Source organism: Cherax quadricarinatus, chromosome 62 (genome assembly GCF_038502225.1).
Source record: "Cherax quadricarinatus isolate ZL_2023a chromosome 62, ASM3850222v1, whole genome shotgun sequence".
Taxonomy (NCBI): Eukaryota; Metazoa; Arthropoda; class Malacostraca; order Decapoda; family Parastacidae; genus Cherax; species Cherax quadricarinatus.
The window spans coordinates 24,115,759-24,143,112 of NC_091353.1; the positions used below are offsets into that span (position 1 = coordinate 24,115,759).

The following is a 27,354-nucleotide window of genomic DNA, read 5'->3' on the forward strand; positions in this document are numbered from 1 at the left end:
TGCATAATGAGAAAAAAATCCGACCATGTTTTTGGATTAAAATGCCGACTTTGCTTTGTATTTTCGTATAGTATTTACGGTTGTATTCTCATTTTTTTGGTCTCATTTGATAGAATGGAAAACATATTATAGAAATAGAGGTTATTCTGATAGGTTTTATTAAAAAAGAATCTTGAAATGGAGCTTAACCCCTTCAAGGCCCAAGGCCAAAATCTGAAGTGGTGCTCCTTTGTCCAAGAAATTTTGAAAAAAAAAAAAAAATTATTTTTTCTTACAGAATTAAAGAGTATATTTTTGTGAAGGTAATAAAAGAATTTTTTTTTTTCTGATCAGTACTTACCGAGATACAGCGGTGGGAAATTGACCCAAAATGACCAGGTGGCGGCAACATCAGTGACTTCCACGAAATCCCATTTTTTTATTTTACGTTTTTTATACTTTTTTCTTTTCTTTTCTAATTTTTTTTCTTTTTTTAATAGCATTTGTGGCCTGTGAGACCAGTATAATGTATATTGTATAAGTGTACACTCATTGTATTCAACACAATAACTGCACTAATTTGTTTATCATTATATTGCTTACAAAACTTGTTTACAAGTTTATTGTAAACAAAATGATGAAAATATTAGTGCGGTTATTGTGTTGAATACAACGGTACCATATAGTACCATGTGGTACAATGGTGCCATAGGGTGCAATTGTGTCATGTGGGTTTTAACGTAACGTGGATGGGGTAAGAATACTCACGTAGGCTGGTAGTACGTATAATATAACAGAAAGTATGGGAAGCGTCAACAGCAGACCTGCCTCTCTCTACACCCTATCTTCGACTGACCCACAGTGCCTACGGTTGAGGGGTGTTTTGAAATCCTGCTATGGTCAGCAGCAATATGAATAATCAGTCAGTGATTCACGCAGACGGTTGGTAGTGAGTCATCTACTGGTACACTGGTTACTGGTAACTGGTTACTAGGAACTGGTACTACTACTGAGAATTGTACCATATGGTACAATGGCACCATATGGTACAATGGTACCATATGATACAATGGTACCATATGGTACAATGGCACCATTTGGTACAATGGTACCATATGGTGTAATGGTACCATATGGTACCATATGATGCAATGGTACCATATGGTACATTGTACCATACAGTACAATGATACCATATGGTTCATTGTACCATATGGTACTGTTGTATTCAACACAATAAACACACTAATATTTTCATTATTATTTTATTCACAATACAGTGGACCCCCGCATAGCGACTTTAATCCGTGCAAGAGGGCTGGTTGTTATGCGAAATGTTCGGTATGCGAATGAATTTTCCCCATAAGAAATAATGGAAATCAAATTAATCCGTGCAAGACACCCAAAAGTATGAAAAAAAAAATTTTTACCACATGAAATGTTAATTTTAATACACACAAACTGAAAAAGGCATGCACAATTACATGACACTTACTTTTATTGAAGATCTGGTGATGATTGATGGGATGGGAGGAGGGGAGAGAGAGTGTTAGTGTTTAGAAGGGGAATCCCCTTCCATTAAGACTTGAGGTGTCGAGTCCTTTTCTGGGGTTACTTCCCTTCTTCTTTTAATGCCACTAGGACCAGCTTCAGAGTCACTGGACTTCTTTCGCACAACATATCTGTCCATAGTGGCCTGTACCTCTCGTTCCTTTATGACTTCCCTAAAGTGTTTCACAACATTGTCAGTGTAATAATCACCAGCACGGCTTGCAATAGCTGTGTGAGGGTGATTTTCATCCATGAAGGTTTGCACTTCAAGCCACTTTGCACAGATTTCCTTAATCTTTGTAGTAGGCAATTTCTTCAATTTCTCTCTCCCCTCCTCTGAACCAGTTTCCTCAGGTCTGGCCTCTTGCTGTTGAAGTTGATCTATCAGCTCATCATTGGTTAGTTCTTCATTGTCCTCCTCCACCAACTCTTCCACATCATCCCCACTAACCTCCAACCCCAAGGACTTTCCCAATGCCACAATGGATTCCTCAACTGGCATAATCCTCTCAGGGTTAGCCTCAAACCCTTCAAAATCCCTTTTGTCTACACATTCTGGCCACAGTTTCTTCCAAGCAGAGTTCAAGGTCTTCTTAGTCACTCCCTCCCAAGCCTTACCTATAAGGTTTACACAATTGAGGATATTAAAGTGCTCTCTCCAAAACTCTCTTAGAGTCAGTTGAGTTTCTTAGGTCACTACAAAGCACCTTTCAAACAGAGCTTTTGTGTACAGTTTTTTGAAGTTTGCAATAACCTGCTGGTCCATGGGCTGCAGGAGAGGAGTGGTATTAGGAGGCAAAAACTTCACCTTAATGAAGCTCATGTCCCCATAAAGTCGCTCTGCCACGTCTGTAGGATGACCAGGAGCATTGTCTAACACCAGGAGGCATTTAAGGTCTAATTTCTTTTCAGTTAGGTAATCTTTCACATTGGGGGCAAATGCATGGTGTAACCAGTCATAGAAAAAGTCCCTAGTGACCCATGCCTTACTGTTTGCCCTCCACAGCACACACAAATTCTCCTTGAGGACATTCTTTTGCCTGAACGGTCTGGGAGTTTCAGAGTGATACACTAATAAAGGCTTCACTTTGCAATCACCACTAGCATTGGAACACATCAACAAAGTAAGCCTGTCTTTCATAGGCTTATGTCCTGGGAGTGCCTTTTCCTCCTGAGTAATGTAGGTCCTGCTTGGCATTTTCTTCCAAAACAGGCCTGTTTCATCACAATTAAACACTTGTTCAGGTTTCAGTCCTTCACTGTCTATGTACTTCTTGAATTCCTGCACATATTTTTCAGCTGCTTTGTGGTCCGAACTGGCAGCCTCACCATGCCTTATCACACTATGTATGCCACTACGCTTCTTAAATCTCTCAAACCAACCTTTGCTGGCCTTAAATTCACTCACATCATCACTAGTTGCAGGCATTTTTTTAATTAAATCCTCATGCAACTTCCTGGCCTTTTCGCTTACGATCGCTTGAGAGACGCTATCTCCTGCTACCTGTTTTTCATTTATCCACACCAATAAGAGTCTCTCAACATCTTCCATCACTTGCGATCTCTGTTTCGAAAACACAGTTAAACCTTTGGCAAGAACAGCTTCCTTGATTGCCTTTCTGTTGCCCACAATAGTAGCGATGGTTGATTTGGGTTTCTTGTACAACCTGGCCAGGTCGGCGACACGCTCTCCACTTTCATACTTATCAATGATCTCTTTCTTCATCTCTATAGTAATTCTCACCCTTATTCCTGTAGGGTTGGCACTAGAAGCTTTCTTGGGGCCCATGGTCACTTATTTTCCAGATAAAGCACCAAAAGCACTGTAATAATACGAAATACTTCCGATTGTATGCTTGGATGTTACCGCGGAGGCTGGCTGGTAAACAATGCCACCGGCGGAACATGTGAGGCTGGCTGAGGGCGCACATTGGACGCGTCTCAGACGAAGAGCGGTGAGCGGGTTTTTGGGCGGTATGCGAGGCAAAATTTTTGCGAAAAAAGCGAGCGGTATGCAGATTGTACGGTATGCGATGCGTACGGTATGTGGGGGTCCACTGTAGTTGTTTACAACAAAAATATGCAAAAATGTGTACAGGAACTTGACGTGTTCCTTGAGGTGGATGACAAAGCACTTTGTCTCGGAAACTGCTGAGTCAGTAGCTAGCTTGTGTGGCCACTCAGTCTTGGCTGGTGTCTCATGCCACCAACACCTATTGACCATATGGTAAACATTATACAGGGTACTGGGTACAGGGTACCATATGGTACAGGGTACCATACAGTACAGGACACCATATGGTACAGATACAGGGATAACTATGGAAATAAGTCACCCTGACTTTTTGGGGTTATCCTAGGATTTTATACATATGCTGCTATTTATGATAATCTATGTACGTAATTGTATTTCTGTACACCTGAATAAATTTACTCAAGTGCATGTGGCATCATAAGTAAGTTTATTTAGTTATACACAAATAAAGTTACATAGAATATCATACTTAGCAGCATATGTTTGGAGAACCTAGGATAACCCAAAAAAGTCAGACAGACTGATTTCCATTAGGGTCCCTGTACCATATGGTATAATATACCATATGGTACAATGTATGATATGGTACATTGTACCATATGGTACCACTCTACCATACAATACCATTGTACCATATGATACCATTGTATGACATGGCACCATTGTACCATATGATACCATTGTACCATATGGCACAATGGTACCATATGGTTCAAAACCATAGAGTTCGTCTTCAGCTCCACTTCCATCAGTCTTAGAACTGTAAGTTGTGAAGAGGAGAGTCAGAATTCACCTGGAGAGTGAGTGGGGAGTGAGAGCTTCCTTGCCGCCAGGCACAATGAACAAAGCTACTTTGCCGGCGTTTCCACAATGCCATGCGGGCGTCCAGATTTTTTCTATGGTGTGCACACTGACCACCCAGACCCATTCTCTCAGATGTAGGCCTACCAGCCTTCTCGCGCTAAATTTGATGCTGCTAGAATTTTGGCGTAGATCTACGGTTTGGACCCTGAACATAAATCCGTAGATCTACGGGACGGACCCTGAAAGGGTTAAGGTAGGAGAAATGTTTGATTTTTGCCGATGTTCAAAAGTAAACAAATGATGTCCTTGTTCAATAAATGTCCAACTAGCCATTCTGATATGCAGTCATGAATGGGTTGACATTATTTATACAATAATTACAATATTGCAGTAGTCTGCATAACAATAAATCTTTATTTTTTGTTTGAATAAAAATTCAAAATAGAAAGCAAGAGTAATATCAGAGGGGCCTGGAGATGTGACTGATGAGCAAAGAAAATGTTATTTTAGAGCCAGGAATGTCTGCATTGTTCATTCTGGACCCTATTTTGAAATTGTCATATTTTTTAATTTTTGTGAAATTGGCCAAATTGCAAATTTCTGACCACTTTGTTGGGTAGTTGAAATCAGTAAATGGGCATTTATTGTAATCAATTAATAGAAGAAATGTTGTTCTAAAGAAATAGCTATGAGTTTGGTCGATTGGAACAATGGAATTAGCTGAAAATAGGGCTCAAAGTGGGCGAAATCGCCAATTCGTAAATATCGCCGAGGTTGCTAACTTCGTGAGAGCGTAATTCGGTAAGTTTTCCATCAAATTTTGTTCTTTTGGTGTCATTACCATCGGGAAAAGATTCTCTATCATTTCATAAGAAAAAAAAAAAAATTTGCGACAGTCAAGGGATTAAAGGGTTAATGAACTCCTGAATTGAAAAAAAATACTGGTTGATGTAATCTCTGCCTAATTCATCAACTTCGGTGTTGCACATGTGTGTAATTCATCAACTTCAGTGTCCCACATATGTCTAATTCATCAACTTCAGTGTCCCACATGTCTATTTTATCACCAGTGTTCCATATGTGTCTGATTCATCAACTTTGGTATTGTACATGTGCCTAATTCATCAACTTTGGTATTGTACATGTGTCTAATTCATAATTTTAGTATTATACATGTGTCTAATTCACCAACTTTGGTGTTGCACATGTGTCTAATTCATCAACTTCAGTTTTTTCTACACCAATAATATTATGAAAGAAACATCTGAGTCAACAGCTGGCTTTCCTAATGATCCAAGTCGGATCGAAATGTCGTTGTAAGCTCCTCTCTTCTATGTGCAGGTTATTTGTGGAATGTTCCAGCCACGGTATTCTTTTTTTTTTTTTCTAATGCCTTAGATATAGAGCTCTGAGGAGGAACACAACCTTATTTTCCCCATATGTTTTTCACTCCATAAGTCACAGATATCATCAGCAGCACAGTTTTCTGCAACACAACCTTCACAAATATTGAATGTCCACTGTATAATAAAAATTTCTGATTCACTTTAGTACAGTTTACCAGTGTAGAGTGGTACAACACTACACCACAAAGATATACATAGAGAACAGTGAATGTGGGGTTGGTAATACCCAAAATGCCTATGCATGCTAGTGGCCTTCTTTGTAATTAATATTTTATAATATGTAAACCCCACATTGTGAGCTTTGCAGGGAAATAAACATTTTCATTGCTATAATATTATAATTTTGCTGTTAAATATTTAATCTGCAAAAATTTTAAATGTAAAGTACAAAATATAAAAGAAACTAATTCAGAAATAGAAAAGTACAAAAATAGAGTAAAGGAATTTAGTTATATAACTCAGTTCTTTAACTTTATAGTTAGATAACAAGATGCAGTTGTAGACTATTTGAAATAATAGTAATGATGATTGAAGTAACAATGATTATAACTAAGATTATAATGCTTATTGTAGAATATGTTTCCTTCAGGTCACTTTACTTAAGATCACTCTAGGTCACTTTAGGTCACTACTTTGGCTCACTCTACTTTAACCCTTTGACTGTCCCAAGCCCATTTCTGCAGCTGTCTTCCTATGTTGAAAAATATTCGAAAAATAAAACAATTATTTTTTCTTATCAAAATGTTAGGATTATTTTGCCGAGTGTTTTAAGCCTATTTTTTTTTTTTTTTTTGTGATCATTATTTACCGAGATATAGAGGCATAAAGTTGGCGTATGGCAACAGTGGCAAATGTCTCTCACCCGGTAAATGTTTTTTTTTACTCCCATTCAAAAGCTTCTTGCTTTTTCCATGTTATGTTGTTGCCCCTTATACTTTGATAGTAAGGTTCTCACTACATGTTCTAGTGTGGTGTAGCTTTTTACATAAAGGCCTTATCAGTCTAGGGTAATACTTACAGTCATGATTGATCATCCTCAGTGTCTCTGAAATCCTTTCACCAGCCCTCTTCACAGGTTATTTAAACTACTATTACCAAAAAATAGATACTTATATTCAGGTAGATATATACAGAATATACAATATACAAAATGTAAGTCTACACACTCCCTAGCTGCTCTCCTAGGAACAGCCTACATGGTGCATCTCAACAATTTGCCCTTCTTTCTTCTTGACTAATCTCTGCACTGACCAGTGTTTTTGACACTTTAGTCACCCTGGGTATGGTGGCTACAAAACTCACCCCTTGGGCATACATAATGCCCAAAAAATAAAAAGAAAGACCCAGAGGTTCTACCAGCTTGAAGCCAACAAGGAGTGTGAGAGAGAGGGAGGAGCCTAGCTAAGCTCCTCCCACATCCACCAAAACAACAAAAGACTGTTGCCAAGCATAATTCTCTAGTTACCACAACTCTATCATACCTTATTTTACTTTTACAAAAAGAAATACAACTTTATAAACTACTTATTTAAATTGTGTGTGTGTGTGTCTATAGTATAACCTATTATATTCAGAAAACAGGCTTGACCCAGCTGCCTCTCAGTCCCTAAGAGTGATCTTCCATTAGGGCCATTTAGTGCTGTAGTCCCCATCAATTCAATATAATTAGGTATTCCAGAGTAAATGTTTCTTATATACATCAATATGTGTTGGGTCCCATAGTCCCATAACATTCCACTGCTTTATTTTTTCAGGTAACTTATGTGTCCTGTGAGACCAAAGTAAGGTGCAGTGTACATATACACTCTTGTATGCAACACAATAACTGCACAAACATTATTATCAATATATTGTTTACAAAACTTGTTTATACAAACTATACAAAATTTTTTTTATTACTATTGTTCTATAATATATATGTATATACTAATGTACAGTCACTGGACATGTTCCTAGAAGTTCTGCAGCTTGTGGAACTCTTTGAAACATGGTGTCATACACAATTGTGTTTTACATTCCTCACACATAAAATGAGTGTCTCTGCATTTTTGTGGGCTTTTTTTTTATGTGCACAGACAAAACACCTCATCTGAGTAGTTTTCTTCAAATTAGTAGCAGACAGTTGTGTTGGGTAGTTATCCTAGGTAAATGGTCCTGTGTCATCATTCCCTCCCTCCCTCCCTACCTACCTACCTACCTACCTACCTACCTACCTACCTACCTACCTACCTTCCTGTCTGTCTGTCTCTCTGTCTCTCTGTCTCTCTCTCTCTCTCTCTCTCTCTGTCTCTCTCTCTCTCTGTCTCTCTCTCTCTCTGTCTCTCTCTCTCTGTCTCTCTCTCTGTCTCTCTGTCTCTCTCTCTGTCTCTCTCTCTGTCTCTCTCTCTCTCCTCTCTCTCTCTCTCTCTCTCTCTATCTCTCTCTCTGTCTTTCTCTCTCTCTGTCTCTCTCTCTCTGTATCTCTCTCTCTGTCTCTCTCTCTCTCTCTGTCTCTCTCTCTCTCTCTGTCTCTCTCTCTCTCTCTGTCTCTCTCTCTCTCTGTCTCTCTCTCTCTGTCTCTCTCTCTCTCTGTCTCTCTCTCTCTCTCTGTCTCTCTCTCTCTCTCTGTCTCTCTCTCTCTCTGTCTCTCTCTCTCTCTCTCTCTCTCTGCTCTCTCTCTGCTCTCTCTCTCTCTCTCTGCTCTCTCTCTCTCTCTGCTCTCTCTCTCTCTGCTCTCTCTGCTCTCTCTGTCTCTCTCTCTCTCTCTCTCTCTCTCTCTCTCTCTCTCTCTCTCTCTCTCTCTCTCTCTCTCTCTCTCTCTCTCTTCATTCTTTGTTTCTTTCTTCATTCTCATACAGGTACCATCTGACTTATGACCAAGCTTGGTTCTGACCAACCAGTCGTAAGTCAAAATGGATATAAATTGAACCTTTGAAAATTGCCAACATATTGGGTAGGGCATAATATCAAACGTTTCTTATATAAACTACCTACATAATACTGTAATGTAATGTACAATCATTATTTCATTCTTTTCACCATAATTTACTTTTATTATGTTTTAATTATTTATGTGCTGTATATAATGTATACATGGTAATGAACTGTATTGTAAATTTTACATCGCATACAGTATCATATGTTACTTTTATCTTTATGTATTGTCGACACAGTAGAATGGGAGAATACCACCGGTAGTGTCATCCTGCCAGAATGTACCCTATACCCTATACCCTAAGTAAAGAGAAACAATTCTGGAACATGTGTAATACGTATCTGGCTGGCTGGCTTGCCGGGTGGGTGGCCGGGTGGTTGGCTGATTGGCTGACTGAATGATAGTGTTGCAGTTGGGATGGAAATTGTGCATGGTGGTGGTGCCAGCTGTGAGGCACCAGCAGTGGGCCATGCTGCCACCCATGCCGCTACCTCAGCTGATCTACAACAAAGGCCACCGTCCCTCACCCACTCGCCCACCCACCACACCAGCCTCCACAACCACAACCACCTGTCAATATCCAGTACCCACCAGCAGACCGCACCTGGGATTGGCAGGAAGCTGACAATTTTGTTTCTAATCCTTATCACTTTGATGAAGCTCAAAGTGGAATATGGCCATCTTGTACACTTGGGAACAATGCCACTGAACTAGAATGTTTTGAGTTACTCTTGACAAACCCCTGATGGAAATTATTGTCAGGGAAAGCAACACATACTTTGAGTACACCATGGCAAACACAATACTTTCACCAAAATCACGCCTACACCAGTGGAAGGAGATAACTGTGGCTGAGATGAATCTTTTTTTTGCCACAATAATGCTTATGCCACATGTGTATAAGCACAGTGTCAAATCATGCTGGGCAACAGACCGCCTGATTGCAACCCCAGGTTTCAGTGATATAATGCGAGTGAATCGATTTGTGCTGCTATTATGTATGCTTCACTTCTCAGACAGAACCAGGCCCGACAGAAACGACAGGTTATATAAGATTAGGATTGTGTGTGTGTATCTGAAACAGAAATTCATTATGTATTTTTATCCCTTCAGGAAGCTTGTTATTGATGAGTCTTTGATTCTCTTCAAAGGAAGACTCTCAAGCAGTGCATACCAAGCAAGAGGAAATGCTTTGGTATAAAGTTGTTTGTGCTTTGTGACTGCTACAGTGGTCTTGTATTGGATGTTATTGTGTACACTGTAAGTCATACATTGCAAAATACCAGGAAGTTATTGGGCATCTCTGGTGATGTGGTTAGAACAATGATGGAACCATATCTTGGTAAGGGGCATATATTATATACTGATAACTGGTACACAAACCTCTCACTCAGTGTTTTTTGCAAGTGAACATGACAGATGTGTGTGGCACAGTGTGTGGAAATCGTAAACATATGCCCAGGTTTGATGCTGGCACTCGTAGAGGTGAGGTACAGGTGTTTGCTGCCAATGACATCATAGCATTTCGGTGGCATGACAAACAAGATGTCACACTGTTGTCATCAGTTCACACTAACGAAATGACAAACACTGGCAGGCAGAATAGAGAGACCAATGAACCCATTCTAAAACTTGAAGCTGTGATTGATTACACCCTCAATATGCACTCAGTGGAGAAATGTGACATGCAGATTGGGTTTGCTGATTGTGTTCGCAAGAGTTATAAGTGGTACATAAAACTCTTTTTCCATATTCTGGACATTTCCATGCTCAGTGCTTATAATATGTATAAGATGAGGACCAGAAACAAACTACCATATGGGGAATTTCATTTGTCTGTCATCAGACAAATAATATTCAAGTACCAAGGAACAACACCTGCAATAGAAAACTGCCCACTGAATTATCAACAACTACTTTCTCCTCTGAAGCATGGTGATCACTTCCTAATACAACTGCCTGCTACTGCTTTCAAGAAAAAGGCTCAGAAGAGGTGTTACGTCTGTGCACATACAAAAAAATGCCCACAACAACACAGAAACACTCGTTTTGTGTGTGAAGAGTGTAAAACAGCACTGTGCATGACACTATGTTTCAAACACTTCCACAAGCTGCAGAACTTCCAGAAACATTCCCTGTGACTGTATATGTGTATATAAAATATAGTAATAAACAACATTTTATATTGTTTGTTTGTGTAAACATGTTTTGTAAACAATATAGTGACAACAGTGTTTATGCAGTTATTGTGTAGTATAGAAAGAGAAAAAATGACAAAATAGTGCTCATATTGGTCTCACATTCCATAAAAGTTACTTGAAAAAAAAATTAAAAATTCATAGAAAAAAGTAAATAAAAGATTACCGGGTGACCAGCAGTCCACGACGATGCCATATGTGGTTCATTTTCTGTCAACTTCACTCCTCCATATCTCAGTAAGTATTGATGGCAAAAAAAAATTTTTAGCCTGTAATGTTTAGAAAAAAAAAAAAACTATCTTTTCATAAGAAACAATAATTTTTTTTTTTTTTTTTTTTGGGGAGGGGGGGGAATTTTTCGACTACTTTGGGTCAGTACTTTAGGTCACTACTTTAGGTCACTATTTAAGGGCACTCTGGGTCACTACTTTAGGTCACTACTAAAGGGCACTCTGAGTCACTACTTTAGGTCACTATTTAACCCTTTCAGGGTCAAGAGGCAATCTCCTAAACTTGTTCTCAGGGTCGAAAATTTTTCAGGAAAAAAAATTATTTTTATGAAAAGGTAGAGAATCTTTTCCCAATCATAGTGACACCATAAGTATGATATTCAAGGGAAAATTTATGGAATTATACTCTCGCGAAGTTAGCAGTCTCGACGGTGCTATGCATCGGCGATTTCGCCCATTTTGAGCCCTATTTTCAGCCAATTCCAGTGTACTAGTCGACAGAAATCATAACTATTTCGCTAGAACTCCATTTTTTCCCATCGAATGAGTAAAAGAAACCACCCATTTACTGATTTCAACTATCCAATAAAGTGGTCAGAAATTATCAATTTTGCCAATTTCACACAAATTTCAAAAGATGACAATTTCCAAATAGGGTCCAGAATAAACAAGACAGACATTCCTGGCACTAAAATAACATTTCCTCTGTTCATTAGTCACGTCTCCAGGCCCCTCTTACATTTCTTTTGCTTTCCACTTTGAATTTTTATTCTCACAAAAAATAGAAGATTTACTGTTATGCAGGCTACTGCATTAGTGTAGAAATGGTATAAATAATATCAGCACACTTGTGAAAGAATATTAGACTCACCAGTTGACGTGTGTTGGATGCATGACATGATTTGTTTACTTTTGAACTTTGGAAAAAATTGAACATTTCTGCTACTTTGAGCTCAATTTCAAGGTACTTTTCATTGTGAAACCAATCAAAATCATCTCAATTTCTGTAATATGTTTTCCATTCTATAAAAGGAGACCAGGAAAACTATAATACAACCATAAATACCATACGCAAATACACTGCAAAGTCGCTGTTTTAAACCAAAAACACGGTCAATTTTTTTTTCTCATTACGCACTGTGTGCTGCAGGATTTTTTTTATACTGTGCACACTGACCACATAGACCCATTCTTTCATATGTAGGCCTACCAGCTTTCTCTCGCTAGATTTGAAGGGGCTAGAATTTAGGCGTACTATTACGTCAATAACCCTGGTGCGTAAGCCATACTAATATGTCAGAAACCCTGAAAGGGTTAAGGGCACTCTGGGTCACTACATTTTGTCACTACTTTAGATCACTACTTTAGGTCACTGCTTTAGGTCACTACTTAAGGGCACACTGGGTCACTACTTTAGGTCACTACTGAAAGACACTCTGGGTCACTACTTTGGGTCACTCTATGGTGAAAAATAACTGATTGGTTAAAAACATTCAACAAATTTATATTACGACAAAGACATGACTCACTTCCCTCAGGTCCCATTATACAAAGGAACATTTTCTAATTGGCTCTGTATTTGTGTTGGGAAAGAAACTTACTGCAATATTATTTACTATGAACGAATCATATGTAGTACAGGTTGGTAGACAGCAACCATCCAGGGAGGTACCACCCTCCAGTTTATGATTATGAAGCATACACTATGTAGTAAGTTGGTAGACAGCAACCATCCAGGGAGGTACCACCCTCCAGTTTATGATTATGAAGCATACACTATGTAGTAAGTTGGTAGACAGCAACCATCCAGGGAGGTACCACCCTCCAGTTTATGATTATGAAGCATACACTATGTAGTAAGTTGGTAGACAGCAACCATCCAGGGAGGTACCACCCTCCAGTTTATGATTATGAAGCATACACTATGTAGTAAGTTGGTAGACAGCAACCATCCAGGGAGGTACCACCCTCCAGTTTATGACTGTGAAGCATACACTATGTAGTAAGTTGGTAGACAGCAACCATCCAGGGAGGTACCACCCTCCAGTTTATGATTATGAAGCATACACTATAAAGTAAATTGGTAGACAGCAACAATCAGGGAGGTACCACCTACCTGTTATATGTAGTATGTATATGTGAAAAATGCCAGGTAATAGGCTGGTAGTCACCAACCATCCAAGAAAGTAGTTCCCTCCTGTTATAAGAATGTAAGGCATACACATATCAGGTAGTAAGTTAGCTTACAGAGAAGAAGTTAGACCCGAGCTCTGGAGGTGAGAAGTACAGCACCTATATTCTGCAGGATGGATGTGGATGCTTTTGTTTTCAGGGTTATTTGAACTGTGATGTCCACACACTTCTGGCAGGACAGTTATTGAATGAGATTACCTCATTGATTATATTGGGCTGAGACATTACGAATGTGACATCTTGTTTAGGCATGGAGCCTCAGTTTCTGGACCCATCATGTGCCTCTGTAATTCTTTGGCTTCCACCCACAGGATGGATATGAGATGCATAATAAAGATACCAAGCTAACAAATGTTCTTTTTTGGGTCACTCTACCTTGGTGGAAAAGTGCCAGTATTATAAAAGATCCAAGAAGAATGTTATTCAAGCACTTTCATAGTAATGCCTAACTCTGGCGTTTTTCTCCTTTGGCAGATCTTCCGTTACGTTGTGCTCTACTACCTCTGCAAGTTTATTCCTTCTGTAGTAGTCATCCTCTTGTGTGGGGGACTAGCATTAGCAAGCTTCTGTCGTGACGTTGCCAGTCAACATAATTCATCTTGTATATATATATACCCAAGTGAAATTACTATTGTATATAAAAACAGGTAAGGTGTTTGTATATGTTGTTAGCAATGTAGTACATTAGATCAGCCAGGTTGCAATGGCTTTCTAGGCCTGCATGCCACTGGCAGAAACAGCTTGGTTGATCAGGTAGTCAATGAAGTCTGGCCTTGGGCCTGGCTTTAAGAATTTAAAAGCTGTTGACAGTGGTCATGCGTATGTAACAAGTCAGTCATTGTCCACTCCACGAACAATACACACTCATCTCTTAAGAAAATATGTTGTGTGCTCTAGCAGAAATATTTTGTGTGCTCTAGCAGAATTATTTGATGTTACAAATGATGGAAATTTCTGGGGAAGATTTCTTTCTTGATGCTACTTCCTGACCTGTGAGCAGTTCTGAAGATTCTTCTGCCCCTTTAACCAGCCTGAGGCCAGTCTAGTGCTGTTGCAATCTTGGATGTCTTTTAAAGGAACTCACAAGTCTTCATATTAATCTCCTTTAGCCCACAGTGGCTCCTCAGACCTGTTTACATGCAAGAGACTGTAACTACACCTTCCTGAACTCCTCAGCTTCTTCAACTCTAGGTGCTTCTCGACTTACACTGGGGTTACATTCTGATAAGTCCATCGTAAGTTGAAAATATTGTGTCATATAAGAATATGACATGATAAATAAATAAATTAAATAAATAACTACTGTCACTGAATAAGTAAATAAACAAAAAAATTCTGTAACTAAATGTCATTATTGAAAAGTAAATAAATGAATACAGTTGGACCCCCAGATCCTCTGGGGATATGTTCCAAGGACCTGCCCTGGATATCAAAAATACGAATAGAAGCAAACTCTGTATACATCTTTTTTGTTTACATACATACCTATTATAAAGTTAATTTGGTAAATTATGCACATTAAGTGGAGAATTATCATTTGTTCCCTGATGAGAAACACTTCACAGCTTCTCTTAGACTTTGAACAACTTCCACCATCACTACTTTTGCACTTTGGGCCATTATTATGCAAAATTGAGGTTATTTTCAAGCCATGGTAAACTGCGGATAACTGAAACTGCGAATACCAGACCCACAGATATGGGGATTCTTCTGTACAAGTTTATTCTATCAGTGAATGTACCGTACTGTACAGTACAAACAAAAATTTACAGTACATTGACTAGATTACCCATGGATGATACAGGTACAGTACATGTACTAATATGTTGTACAGTGGACTCTCGACCAACGATGGCATCGTGTAGCGTTAAATCTGACTAGCGATACATTTTAACGCAAAAATTTTGCCTCGACTAGTGATAAAAAACCCGACCAACGCTATTCGTTCCGTTCGAGACGCGTCCACTTGTGGCCTGAGCGCGCCTCACTTGTCCCGTGAGTGCCAGTGTTTACAAGCCAGCCAGCCACTGCGGTCCCATTCAAACATACAATCGGAACATTTCATATTATCACAGCATTTGTAGTGATTGCACCTGCAAAATAAGTCACCATGGGCCCCAAGAAAGCTTCTAGTGCCAACCCTACAGCAAAAAGGGTGAGAAGTACTATGGATATGAAGAAAGAGATCATTGCTAAGTATGAAAGTGGAGTGCGTGTCTCCGAGCTGGCCAGGTTGTACACAAAACCCCAGTCAACCATCACTACTATTGTGCCCAAGAAAACGGCAATCAAGGAAGCTGTTCTTGCCAAAGGTGCAACTATGTTTTCGAAACTGAGATCGCAAGTGATAGAAGATGTTGAGAGACTGTTATTGGTGTGGATAAACGAAAAACAGATAGCAGGAGATAGCATCTCTCAAGCGATCATATGTGAAAAGGCTAGGAAGTTGCATGACGATTTAATTAAAAAAATGCCAGCAACTAGTGGTGATGTGAGTGAATTTAAGGCCAGCAAAGGTTGGTTTGAGAGATTTAAGAATCGTAGTGGCATACATAGTGTGATAAGGCATGGTGAGGCTGCCAGTTTGGACCACAAAGCGGCTGAAAAATATGTGTGTGTGTTTGTGTGTGTGTTTGTGTGTGTGTTTGTATGTGTGTGTTTGTGTTGGTGTGTGTGTGTGTTTGTGTTTGTGTGTGTTTGTGTTAGTTCCAGAGCTAAGGGGAATGTCCTACGAAGAAAAGTTAAGGGAAATCGGCCTGACAACACTGGAGGACAGGAGGGCTAGGGGAAACATGATAACGACATACAATATACTGCATGGAATAGACAAGGTGGACAGAAAGAGGATGTTCCAGAGAGGGGACACAGAAACAAGGGGTCACAATTGGAAGTTGAAGACCCAGATGAGTCAAAGGGATGTTAGAAAGCATGCAGCTCAGTTCTGGTCTCCATATTACAGAATGGACATAATTCGTTAGAAAACATTCAGCGTAGAATGACTAAATTAATACATAGCATTAGAAATCTTCCTTATGAAGAAAGATTGAAGACTCTTAAATTACATTCACTTGTTAGATGAAGAATGAGGGGAGACATGATCGAAGTGTATAAGTGGAAGATAGGTATTAATAAAGGGGATATTAATAAGGTCTTGAGGATATCTCTCCAAGAGAGAACCTGCAGTAATGGATTTAAATTAGTCAAGTTTAGATTTAGAAAGGACATAGGAAAGTATTGGTTTGGAAATAGGGTAGTTGATGAGTGGAACAGTCTACCTAGTTGGGTTATTGAGGCTAGGACTTTAGGTAGCTTCAAATTTAGGTTGGATCAATATATGAGTAGGAGGGGTTGGATTTGAGTGGGACTTGCAAATGAGTGGATAGAGTTATCAGACCTTATTTCTTGGGTAGCATTGAAAATTGGGTTGGGCAAATGTTTTGTTAGTGGGATGGATTGTAAAGGACATGCCTAGTATGGGCCAACAGGCCTGTTGCAGTGTTCCTCCTTTCTTATGTTCTTATGTTCTTAAAGTATTTCTTCAGTCATAGAGTAGTCAGGAAGTGGAATAGCCTAGCAAATGAGGTAGTGGAGGCAGGAACCATACATAGCTGTCATATGTGGTATTTACCCTGTCATATGTGGTATTTACCCTGTCATATGTGGTATTTACCCTGTTATATGTGGTATTTACCCTGTCATATGTGGTATTTACCCTCTCATATGTGGTATTTACCCTCTCATATGTAGTATTTACCATGTCATATGTGGTATTTACCCTGTCATATGTGGTATTTTGTTAAGGAGAGGAGTTGGAAATGAATGGTCGTCCAGGGCAATTGGTGTCAATTGCTGGCTGGACAAATACTGTAAGGAAAATGCGGTAACATTCATTGACAACTGGGACCTCTTCTATGGCAGAAATGACATGTATGCCAGGGATGGGGTTCACTTATCTAGGTCTGGGGTGGGGGCACTTGCAACTGCAGTGGAGGGAGCTGTTGGGACTTTAAACTAGGAATAGTTAGTGGTATGGGTTTTGGCAGGAAAACAGTGAAGTCCCAGGGTAGTAATATTATGAGTTCTAGGGGAACTAGTAATAAGCAGAACGAGGTAGATATTGAAAAGCCAGTGACACTAGGTGATAAGGACAGTAATAGGTTTAGTAGAAAAACAGAAATGAGCAGGAAGGGTAAAGAGAAAGGAGAGTCTTTCAATGTTTATTATGCTAATAGCCGTAGTGCTAGGAATAAGATGGACAAGTTGAGAGTAGTTGCTAGTGCAGGTAACATTGATGTATTTGCCTTAACTGAGATGTGGTTTAATTCAAAAAGTCGGGACATGCCTGCTGAATGTCACATTCAGGGTTTTAAATTGTTCCAAGTAGATAGAAGTATCGGGAAGGGGGGTGGGGTGGCATTGTATGTCCGAGATCGCTTGAACTGTTGCATAAAAACGAGTATTAAGTCTGAAGTAACACATACAGAGTCTGTTTGGATAGAATTTTCAGAGGGGCATGAAAAACTGATTTTAGGTGTGATATACCATCCCCCAAACTTAGATAGGGACCAAGGGAGACTACTATGGGAGGAAATATTTAAGGCCACAAGGCACGATAATGTAGTAATTCTAGGAGACTTTAACTTTAGTCATATTGATTGGAATTTCTTGACTGGGAATTTAGAATCATACAACTTCTTAGAAGTAGTTCAGGATTGTTTTTTGAAGCAGTTTGTGACAGAACCTACAAGGGGAAATAACCTGCTTGACTTAGTTCTGGCAAACAATGAATCCCCTGTTAATAATTTAGAAATTTCAGAGGAACTGGGTGCTAGCGACCACAAATCAATTACATTTAGCATTGAATGGAAGTATGATAGTAGGGATAAGTCAGTAACAGTCCCAGATTTTCGCTTAGCAGGTTACGATGGGCTTAGAGAACACTTATCATCTGTTGACTGGGGTAACGAAGAGAGCTATCAATATGACAGTTTTCTGAACACTATACAGTGGACCCCCGCATAACGATTACCTCCGAATGCGACCTATTATGTAAGTGTATTTATGTAAGTGCGTTTGTACGTGTATGTTTGGGGGTCTGAAATGGACTAATCTACTTCACAATATTTCTTATGGGAACAAATTCGGTCAGTACTGGCACCTGAACATACTTCTGGAGTGAAAAATATCGTTATCCGGGGGTCCACTGTACATGCTACTCAAGGAACATTTATCCCGTATAAAGAAATTAGATCAAATAGAAATGGCCCAAAATGGATGAATAATAGGCTGAAATATCTACTAGGGCATAAAAAAGGAATTTATAGGCGCATCAAAAGAGGTGAGGGTCATCTTATGAATCAGTATATTGACATTAAGAGGGAAGTTAAAAAGGGGATAAGAAAAGCTAAAAGGGTCTATGAAATTAAAGTTGCTAGGGATTCGAAAACTAACCCAAAAAGTTTTTTCCAGGTCTATAGAACAAAAGTTAGAGATAAGATATGTCCCCTTAAAAATAACTATGGGCATCTTACTGACAAGGAGAATGAAAGGTGCTCGATTTTAAATAATTATTTTCTCTCGGTTTTTACACAGGAAGACACTAACAATATTCCAGTAATTAATTTTTATAGTGGGCCTGAAGAAGATAAATTATGTAACATCATAGTCACTAGTGAAATGGTTGTAAAGCAGATAGACCGACTGAAGCAAAATAAGTCACCGGGTCCTGATGAGGTTTTCTCAAGGGTTCTTAAGGAATGCAAAATGGAACTCTGTGAGCCATTAACTAATATTTTTAATTTATCTCTTCAAACAGGTGTAGTGTCTGATATGTGGAAGATGGCTAATGTAATTCCTATTTTTAAAACAGGGGACAAGTCGTTACCGTCAAATTACCGCCCAATAAGCCTGACCTCAATTGTAGGCAAATTACTAGTCAATTATAGCTGAGATTATAAGAAGCCATCTCGATAAGCATAGCTTGATTAATGATACTCAGCATGGATTCACAAGAGGCCGGTCTTGTCTAACTAATTTATTAACTTTCTTCAGTAAAGCTTTTGAGGCTGTTGACCAAGATAAAGAATTTGATATTATTTACTTAGATTTTAGTAAGGCTTTTGATAGAGTTCTGCACCAAAGACTGTTAAAGAAAGTGGCAGCTCATGGCATTGGGGGAAAAGTGCTCTCGTGGATCGAGTCATGGCTCACAGACAGGAAGCAGTGTCCATAAATGGGGTTAAATCCGAGAGGGGATCTGTAACAAGTGGCGTTCCACAGGGATCAGTCTTGGGACTGTTGTTGTTTGTAATATATATCAATGATCTTGATGAGGGAATTACTAGTGATATGAGCAAATTTGCCGATGACACAAAGATAGGTAGGATAATTGATTCAAACGTAGATGTTAGGGAACTTCAGGAGGATTTAAACAAACTCTATTCTTGGTCAGAAAAGTGGCAGATGCAGTTCAATGTAGATAAATGCAAGGTTCTGAAGCTCAGGAGTGTCCATAACCCTAGCACTTATAAGTTAAATAATGTAGAACTTAGCCATACAGATTGCGAAAAGGACTTGGGGGTTATGGTGAGCAGCAACCTTAAACCAAGACAGCAATGCCTAAGCGTACATAATAAAGCAAATAGGTTACTGGGATTTATATCAAGAAGTGTAAGCAACAGAAGTCCAGAGGTCATACTGCAGCTTTATACATCATTAGTAAGGCCTCACCTAGATTATGCAGCTCAATTCTGGTCTCCATATTACAGAATGGACATAAATTTGTTAGAAAACATTCAGCGTAGGATAACTAAATTAATACATAGCATTAGAAATCTTCCTTATGAAGAAAGATTGAAGACTCTTAAATTACATTCACTTGTTAGACGAAGAATGAGGGGAGACCTGATCGAAGTGTGTAAGTGGAAGATAGGTATTAATAAAGGGAATATTAATAAGGTCTTAAGGATATCTCTCCAAGAGAGAACCCACAGTAATGGATTTAAATTAGATAAGTTTAGATTTAGAAATGACATAGGAAAGTATTGGTTTGGAAATAGGGTAGTTGATGAGTGGAACAGTCTACCTAGTTGGGTTATTGAGGCTAGGACTTTGGGTAGTTTCAAATTTAGGTTGGATAAGTACATGATTGGGAGGGGTTGGATTTGAGTGGGACTTGCACATCAGAGCTTATTTCTTGGGTAGCATTGAAAATTGGGTTTGGCAAAAGTTTTGTTAGTGGGATGAATTGTAAAGGACCTGCCTAGTATCGGCCAACAGGCCTGCTGCAGTGTTCCTCCTTTCTTATGTTCTTATGTTCTTATGTAAAGATGAGGTATGATAAAGCTCATGGAGCAGGGAGAGAGAGGACCTAGTAGCACTCAGTGTGAGTACAATTAGGTGAGTACACACACACACACATGCACACACACAGACACACACAGACACACACATACACGACACACAGGAAATGTGTATGTATTCTGCCCTTATATGTGTCCTGCACCCGACTACCAATACTAACATGCAGGTGGGTATATTGTTTGACAGTCTCCTGCCCTTATTATAAGGATTTCTTCAATACTTGCCCAACCTTTGGACAAAGACCTGCTTACACTGTTGATAAATTAGACACATGTGCAACTCTTGGGTATCTTTATTGAGGAAACGTTTCGCCACACAGTGGCTTCATCAGTCCATACAAAGGAGAATCTTGAAGAACAGGAGGAGAATGAGGTAATCAGTCCCTCAACCTTGAGTCGATGTGGTCAGTCCATCAATCTTGAATAGAATACGGCATACGTGCTGAGAAGGAGCTTATAAACCGTTGGCAGGAGAGGTGCAGCAGTCATAGGTGGTGTAACATTTGTTCAATGTTGAAGTAGGTCGTGCCCAAGAATTAGGCAAGCGAAGAATTCCCAAGTATTAAGATCCCAAGAAGTTGCAGTGTCGACAGGTTTGTAGATGAATGGTTCAGAGAACCGACATGTTGATAAATTAGACACATGTGCAACTCTTGGGTATCTTTATTGAGGAAACGTTTCGCCACACAGTGGCTTCATCAGTCCATACAAAGGAGAATCTTGAAGAACAGGAGGAGAATGAGGTAATCAGTGGCTTCCTCTGTCCCACAGTGGAAGATGAGAAGGAGTTTGAAGTAATCAGTCCCTCAGCCTGGAGTTGTGTTCAGTCTATCATTCTTGATGTAGGTATAGCATATGTGTGGATAAAGAACTTGTATACTGCAGACAGATTAACCCTTTCAGGATTTCCGATGTACTAGTACGGCTTACGCACCAGGGTTATTGACGTAGTAGTACGCCTAAATTCTAGAGCCTTCAGATCTAGCAAGATAAAGCTGGTAGGCCTACATATGAAAGAATGGGTCTATGTGGTCAATGTGCATAGTATAAAAAAATCCTGCAGCACACAATGCGTAATGAGAAAAAAAGAAAACTTTGACCATGTTTTTGGTTTAAAACAGCGAATTTACAGTGTATTTTCATATGGTATTTATGGTTGTATTCTAGTTTTCCTGGTCTCATTTTATAGAATGGAAGACATATTACAGAAATTGAGATGATTTTGACTGGTTTCACAATGAAAAATACCTTGAAATTGAGCTCAAAGTAGCAGAAATGTTCGATTTTTGCCAAAGTTCAAAAGTAAACAGATCATGCCACATATCCAATACACGTCAACTGATGAGTCAGATATTCTTTCACAAGTGTGCTGATAATATTTATACTGTTTTTGCACCATTTCTACACTAATGCAGTAGTTTGCACAACAGTAAATCTTCTGTTGAATTAGACACATGTGCAACTCTTGGGTATCCAACTCTTGGATACCCAAGAGTTGCACATGTGCCTAATTCAACAACATGTCAGTTCTCTGAACCATTCATCTACAGTAAATCTTCTATTTTTTGTGAGAATAAAAATTCGAAGTGGAAAGCAAAAGAAATGTAAGAGGGGCCTGAGGACGTGACTAATGAACAGAGTAAATGTTATTATAGTGCCAGGAATGTCTGTCTTGTTTATTCTGGACCCTATTTGGAAATTAGCATCTTTTGAAATTTGTGTGAAATTAGCAAAATTGCTAATTTCTGACCACTGTATTGGATGGCTGAAATTGGTAAATGGGTGGTTTCTTGTACTCATTCGATAGAAAAAATGGAGTCCTAGTGAAGTAGTTATGATTTTTGTTGACAAGTACATTGGAATTGGCCAAAAATAGGGCTCAAAGTGGGTGAAATTGCTGATGCGTAAACATCGTCAACACCTGCAACTTCACAAGAGCATAATTCCGTAAGTTTTCCATCAAATTTCATATTTTTGGCGTCATTATGATTGGGAAAAGATTCTCTATCTTTTCATAAGAATTTTTTTTTTTTTTTTCCAAAAAATTTTCAACCCTGAGAACAAGTTTAGGAGAGGGCCTCTTGACCCTGAAAGGGTTAAGCAAAGCAGAGGCAGCATCACTTGTAGAAAAATCCCTTAGTAGAAGCAGGTCATGCCTATATGTTAGGCAAGTGTGGAGGAATACCCTGTATCAAGATCCCAAGATGTTGCTCTCACACAAAAATTGTGTTTTAAATGATTTAGAAAATGGTGCTTACACTGTACTTTTATCTAGATTAATAGACTGAACACATCACCTTCAGGTTGAGTGATTGATTAGCTCAAACTCCTCCCTGTCCTCCACCATTCTTCTCTGTATTGGACTGAAGAAACTGACCGGTGCAGTGTTTCCGCAAGTTACTCAAGTGTTGCACAAGTGTCTCATTTATCAACTTATAATAATTATATTCATGGGAATCACTAAATTCATTAGGTCTGTACGACACTGGGAGAGTGGGCGGTAGTCTAACTTGATCCAAGGAAGAGGAGGGTCAGTCATCAGCAGTGGAGGCAACCCATAAAGGTTGCTGTAGTATAAGGATGCTTATGGTAGTTGATACTATCCAATTTACTTAACATAAAATTAGTTGTGCATCGATACTGAGCAATTGACTAATATCTAGTTTTTTTCAGTACAAATTACGATGGACAGAGGTCATGGGAAGGCTGGGGAGACCATTATGCAGACTCTCTGAATGCAGTACAAAACGGCATTGCATTTCTTATAGTACTCTACTTCTGTAAGTGTTTTTATGTAATTGCTCATCTATTTTTCTAATATTTTTATTTCTCATTATTCATACTATTTTGTGGTTATCATAACTACTTCCTTTTTAGCTTTTTTTAAGTATTTTATGTTATCATTAGATACACTCTTAATGTTTGGATGCTTTCTGTCTAACGCTCATATGCTTTAAGATTATGAATTTCTTACACATTAATATTTTGCCCTGGTAAGACTGTTTGGTTGTGAATTGACCTACTTGACACACTCATGGTGCTGGCAGATATGAGGGAAAGTGGAACAAAATTCTTCCTCCATAAACCATGCGTGTTGTAAGAGGCGACTAAAATGCCGGGAGCAAGGGGCTAGTAACCCCTTCTCTTGTATATAGTACAGTGGACCCCCGCATAACGATCACCTCCGAATGCGACCAATTATGTAAGTGTATTTATGTAAGTGCGTTTGTACGTGTATGTTTGGGGGTCTGAAATGGACTAATCTACTTCACAATATTCCTTATGGGAACAAATTCGATCAGTACTGGCACCTGAACATACTTCTGGAGTGAAAAAATATCGTTAACCCGGGGGTCCACTGTATTACTAAATTTAAAAGGAGAAACTTTTGTTTTTCTTTTTGGGCCACCCTGCCTCAGTGGGATACGGCCGGTTTGTTGAAAGAAGAGAGAACAGTCAGTTGTCATTATATCTTCCCTCTTCAGAAACTAAAACGAGAATGTTCACACCAGATGGAAGAAACACACAAAACGCAAAATACCATTAAGGAAATTGAAAGGAATCTTAAATATTTTTACACATGCAAAATCCAAGTCTAGCATCAGTTTTGTAATTGACTCACTACTCAGGCAAGGCAAAAAAGAAATGAGCAAAATCATGAAAGATCATTATAAGGCAGTATGTATTCAGCAACCCAGTAAACAACATGGGAGTTAAAGAATCGAATAGATTTTCATTACCTGAGTCACCTATAAGTCATTAATCTGATGTTAGTACGTACAAATCTTCCAAAGAGGAAATAGAAATCACACCCACATACACTGCACCAAGGTCTGATTCAAGGAGCTTTGTTGTACAGTGGAACCTCGGCTTACGAACGCCCCACCATGTGAATTTTTCAGGATACAAACCATTGTTTGATTTTTTGCTTCTAGATACGAAAGAAATTTCAGGATGCAAACTTCCCCCTCAAGGGAGGTTCCTTAACCCTTTTAGGGTCAAGAGGCCTTCTTCTAAACTTGTTCTCAGGGTCAAAAATTTTTCTAAAAAAATAAAAATTATTTTTTCTTATGAAATGATAGAGAATCTTTTCCCGATCATAATGATACCAAAAGTATGAAAATCATAACTATTTTCCTAGAACTCCACTTTTTCTATCGAATGAGTACAAGAAACCACCCATTTACCGATTTTTAACTATCCAACAAAATGGTCAGAAATTGGCAATTTTGCCAATTTCACACAAATTTCAAAAGATGCCAGTTTCCAAATAGGGTCCAGAATAAACAAGACAGACATTTCTGGCACTAAAATAACATTTTCTCTGTTCATTAGTCACGTCCCCAGGCCCCTCTTACATTTCTTTTGCTTTCCACTTTGAATTTTTATTCTTACAAAAAAATAGAAGATTTACTGTTATACAAATTACTGCATTAGTATAGAAATGGCATAAATAATATCAACGCACTTGTGAAAGAATGTTAGACTCGCCAGTTGACGTGTATTGGGCGTGTGGCATGATTTGTTTACTTTTGAACATTGGCAAAAATTGAACATTTCTGCTACTTTGAGCTCAATTTCAAGGTACTTTTCATTGTGAAACCAATCAAAATCATCTCAATTTCTGTAATATGTCTTCCATTCTATAAAATGAGACCAGGAAAACTTGAATACAACCATAAATACTGTATGAAAATACACTGCAAACTCGCTGTTTTAAACCAAAAACACAGTGAAATATTTTTTTTCTCATTACGCACTGTATGCTGCAGGTTTTTTTTTACTGTGCACATTGACCACATAGACCTATTCTTTCATATGTAGGCCTACCAGCTTTCTCTCGCTGTTATGTTGTTGTCCCTTATTACTTTGATAGTAAGGTTCTCACTACATGTTCTAGTGTGGGGTAGCTTATACATAAAGGCCTTATATGTCTTGGGTAATACATACATGGTTGATCATCCTCACTCTCTGAAATCCTTTCACCAGCCCTCTTCACAGGTTATTTAAACTTATTATTTTTTTTATTATCACACTGGCCGATTCCCACCAAGGCAGGGTGGCTCGAAAAAGAAAAACTTTCACCATCATTCACTCCATCACTGTCTTGCCAGAAGGGTGCTTTACACTACAGTTTTTAAACTGCAACATTAACACCCCTCCTTCAGAGTGCAGGCACTGTACTTCCCATCTCCAGGACTCAAGTCCGGCCTGCCAGTTTCCCTGAACCCCTTCATAAATGTTACTTTGCTCACACTCCAACAGCACGTCAAGTATTAAAAACCATTCGTCTCCATTCACTCCTATCAAACACGCTCACGCACGCCTGCTGGAAGTCCAAGCCCCTCGCACACAAAACCTCCTTAACCCCTCCCTCCAACCTTTCCTAGGCCGACCCCTACCCCGCCTTCCTTCCACTACAGACTGATACACTCTTGAAGTCATTCTGTCTCGCTCCATTCTCTCTACATGTCCGAACCACCTCAACAACCCTTCCTCAGCCCTCTGGACAACAGTTTTGGTAATCCCGCACCTCCTAACTTCCAAACTACGAATTCTCTGCATTATATTCACACCACACATTGCCCTCAGACGTGACATCTCCACTGCCTCCAGCCTTCTCCTCGCTGCAACATTCATCACCCATGCTTCACACCCATATAAGAGCGTTGGTAAAACTATACTCTCATACATTCCCCTCTTTGCCTCCAAGGACAAAGTTCTTTGTCTCCACAGACTCCTAAGTGCACCACTCACCCTTTTCCCCTCATCAATTCTATGATTCACCTCATCCTTCATAGACCCATCCGCTGACATGTCCACTCCCAAATATCTGAATACATTCACCTCCTCCATACTCTCTCCCTCCAATCTGATATTCAGTCTTTCATCACCTAATCCTTTTGTTATCCTCATAACCTTACTCTTTCCTGTATTCACTTTTAATTTTCTTCTTTTGCACACCCTACCAAATTCATCCACCAATCTCTGCAACTTCTCTTCAGAATCTCCCAAGAGCACAGTGTCATCAGCAAAGAGCAACTGTGACAACTCCCACTTTATGTGTGATTTTTTATCTTTTAACTCCACGCCTCTTGTCAAGACCCTCGTATTTACTTCTCTCACAACCCCATCTATAAATATATTAAACAACCACGGTGACATCACACATCCTTGTCTAAAGCCTACTTTTACTAGGAAATAATTTCCCTCTTTCTTACACACTCTAACTTGAGCCTCACTATCCTCGTAAAAACTCTTCACTGCTTTCAGTAACCTACCTCCTACACCATACACTTGCAACATCTGCCACATTGCCCCCCTATCCACCCTGTCATACGCCTTTTCCAAATCCATAAATGCCACAAACACCTCTTTAGCCTTATCTAAATACTGTTCACTTATATGTTTCACTGTAAACACCTGATCCACACACCCCCTACCTTTCCTAAAGCCTCCTTGTTCATCTGCTATCCTATTCTCTATCTTGCTCTTAATTCTTTCAATAATAACTCTACCATACACTTTACCAGGTATACTCAACAGACTTATCCCCCTATAATTTTTGCACTCTCTTTTGTCCCCTTTGCCTTTATACAAAGGAACTATGCATGCTCTCTGCCAATCCCTAGGTACCTTACCCTCTTCCATACATTTATTAAATAATTGCACCAACCACTCCA

At 39.1% G+C, this 27,354-nt stretch overlaps 1 protein-coding gene across 1 annotated transcript in view; it reads left to right on the forward strand.

The window, feature by feature from the left end:
- The window catches only part of l(2)k05819 (transmembrane protein 94-like protein l(2)k05819), a 429,313-nt gene that overhangs the window by 304,477 nt on the left and 97,482 nt on the right, over nucleotides 1-27,354 (forward strand). Inside the window, exons 12-13 of the mRNA XM_070098525.1 lie at nucleotides 13,785-13,957; nucleotides 23,345-23,451. Coding sequence (XP_069954626.1) covers nucleotides 13,785-13,957; nucleotides 23,345-23,451 — 280 coding nt within the window. The remainder of the gene's footprint in view (nucleotides 1-13,784; nucleotides 13,958-23,344; nucleotides 23,452-27,354) is intronic.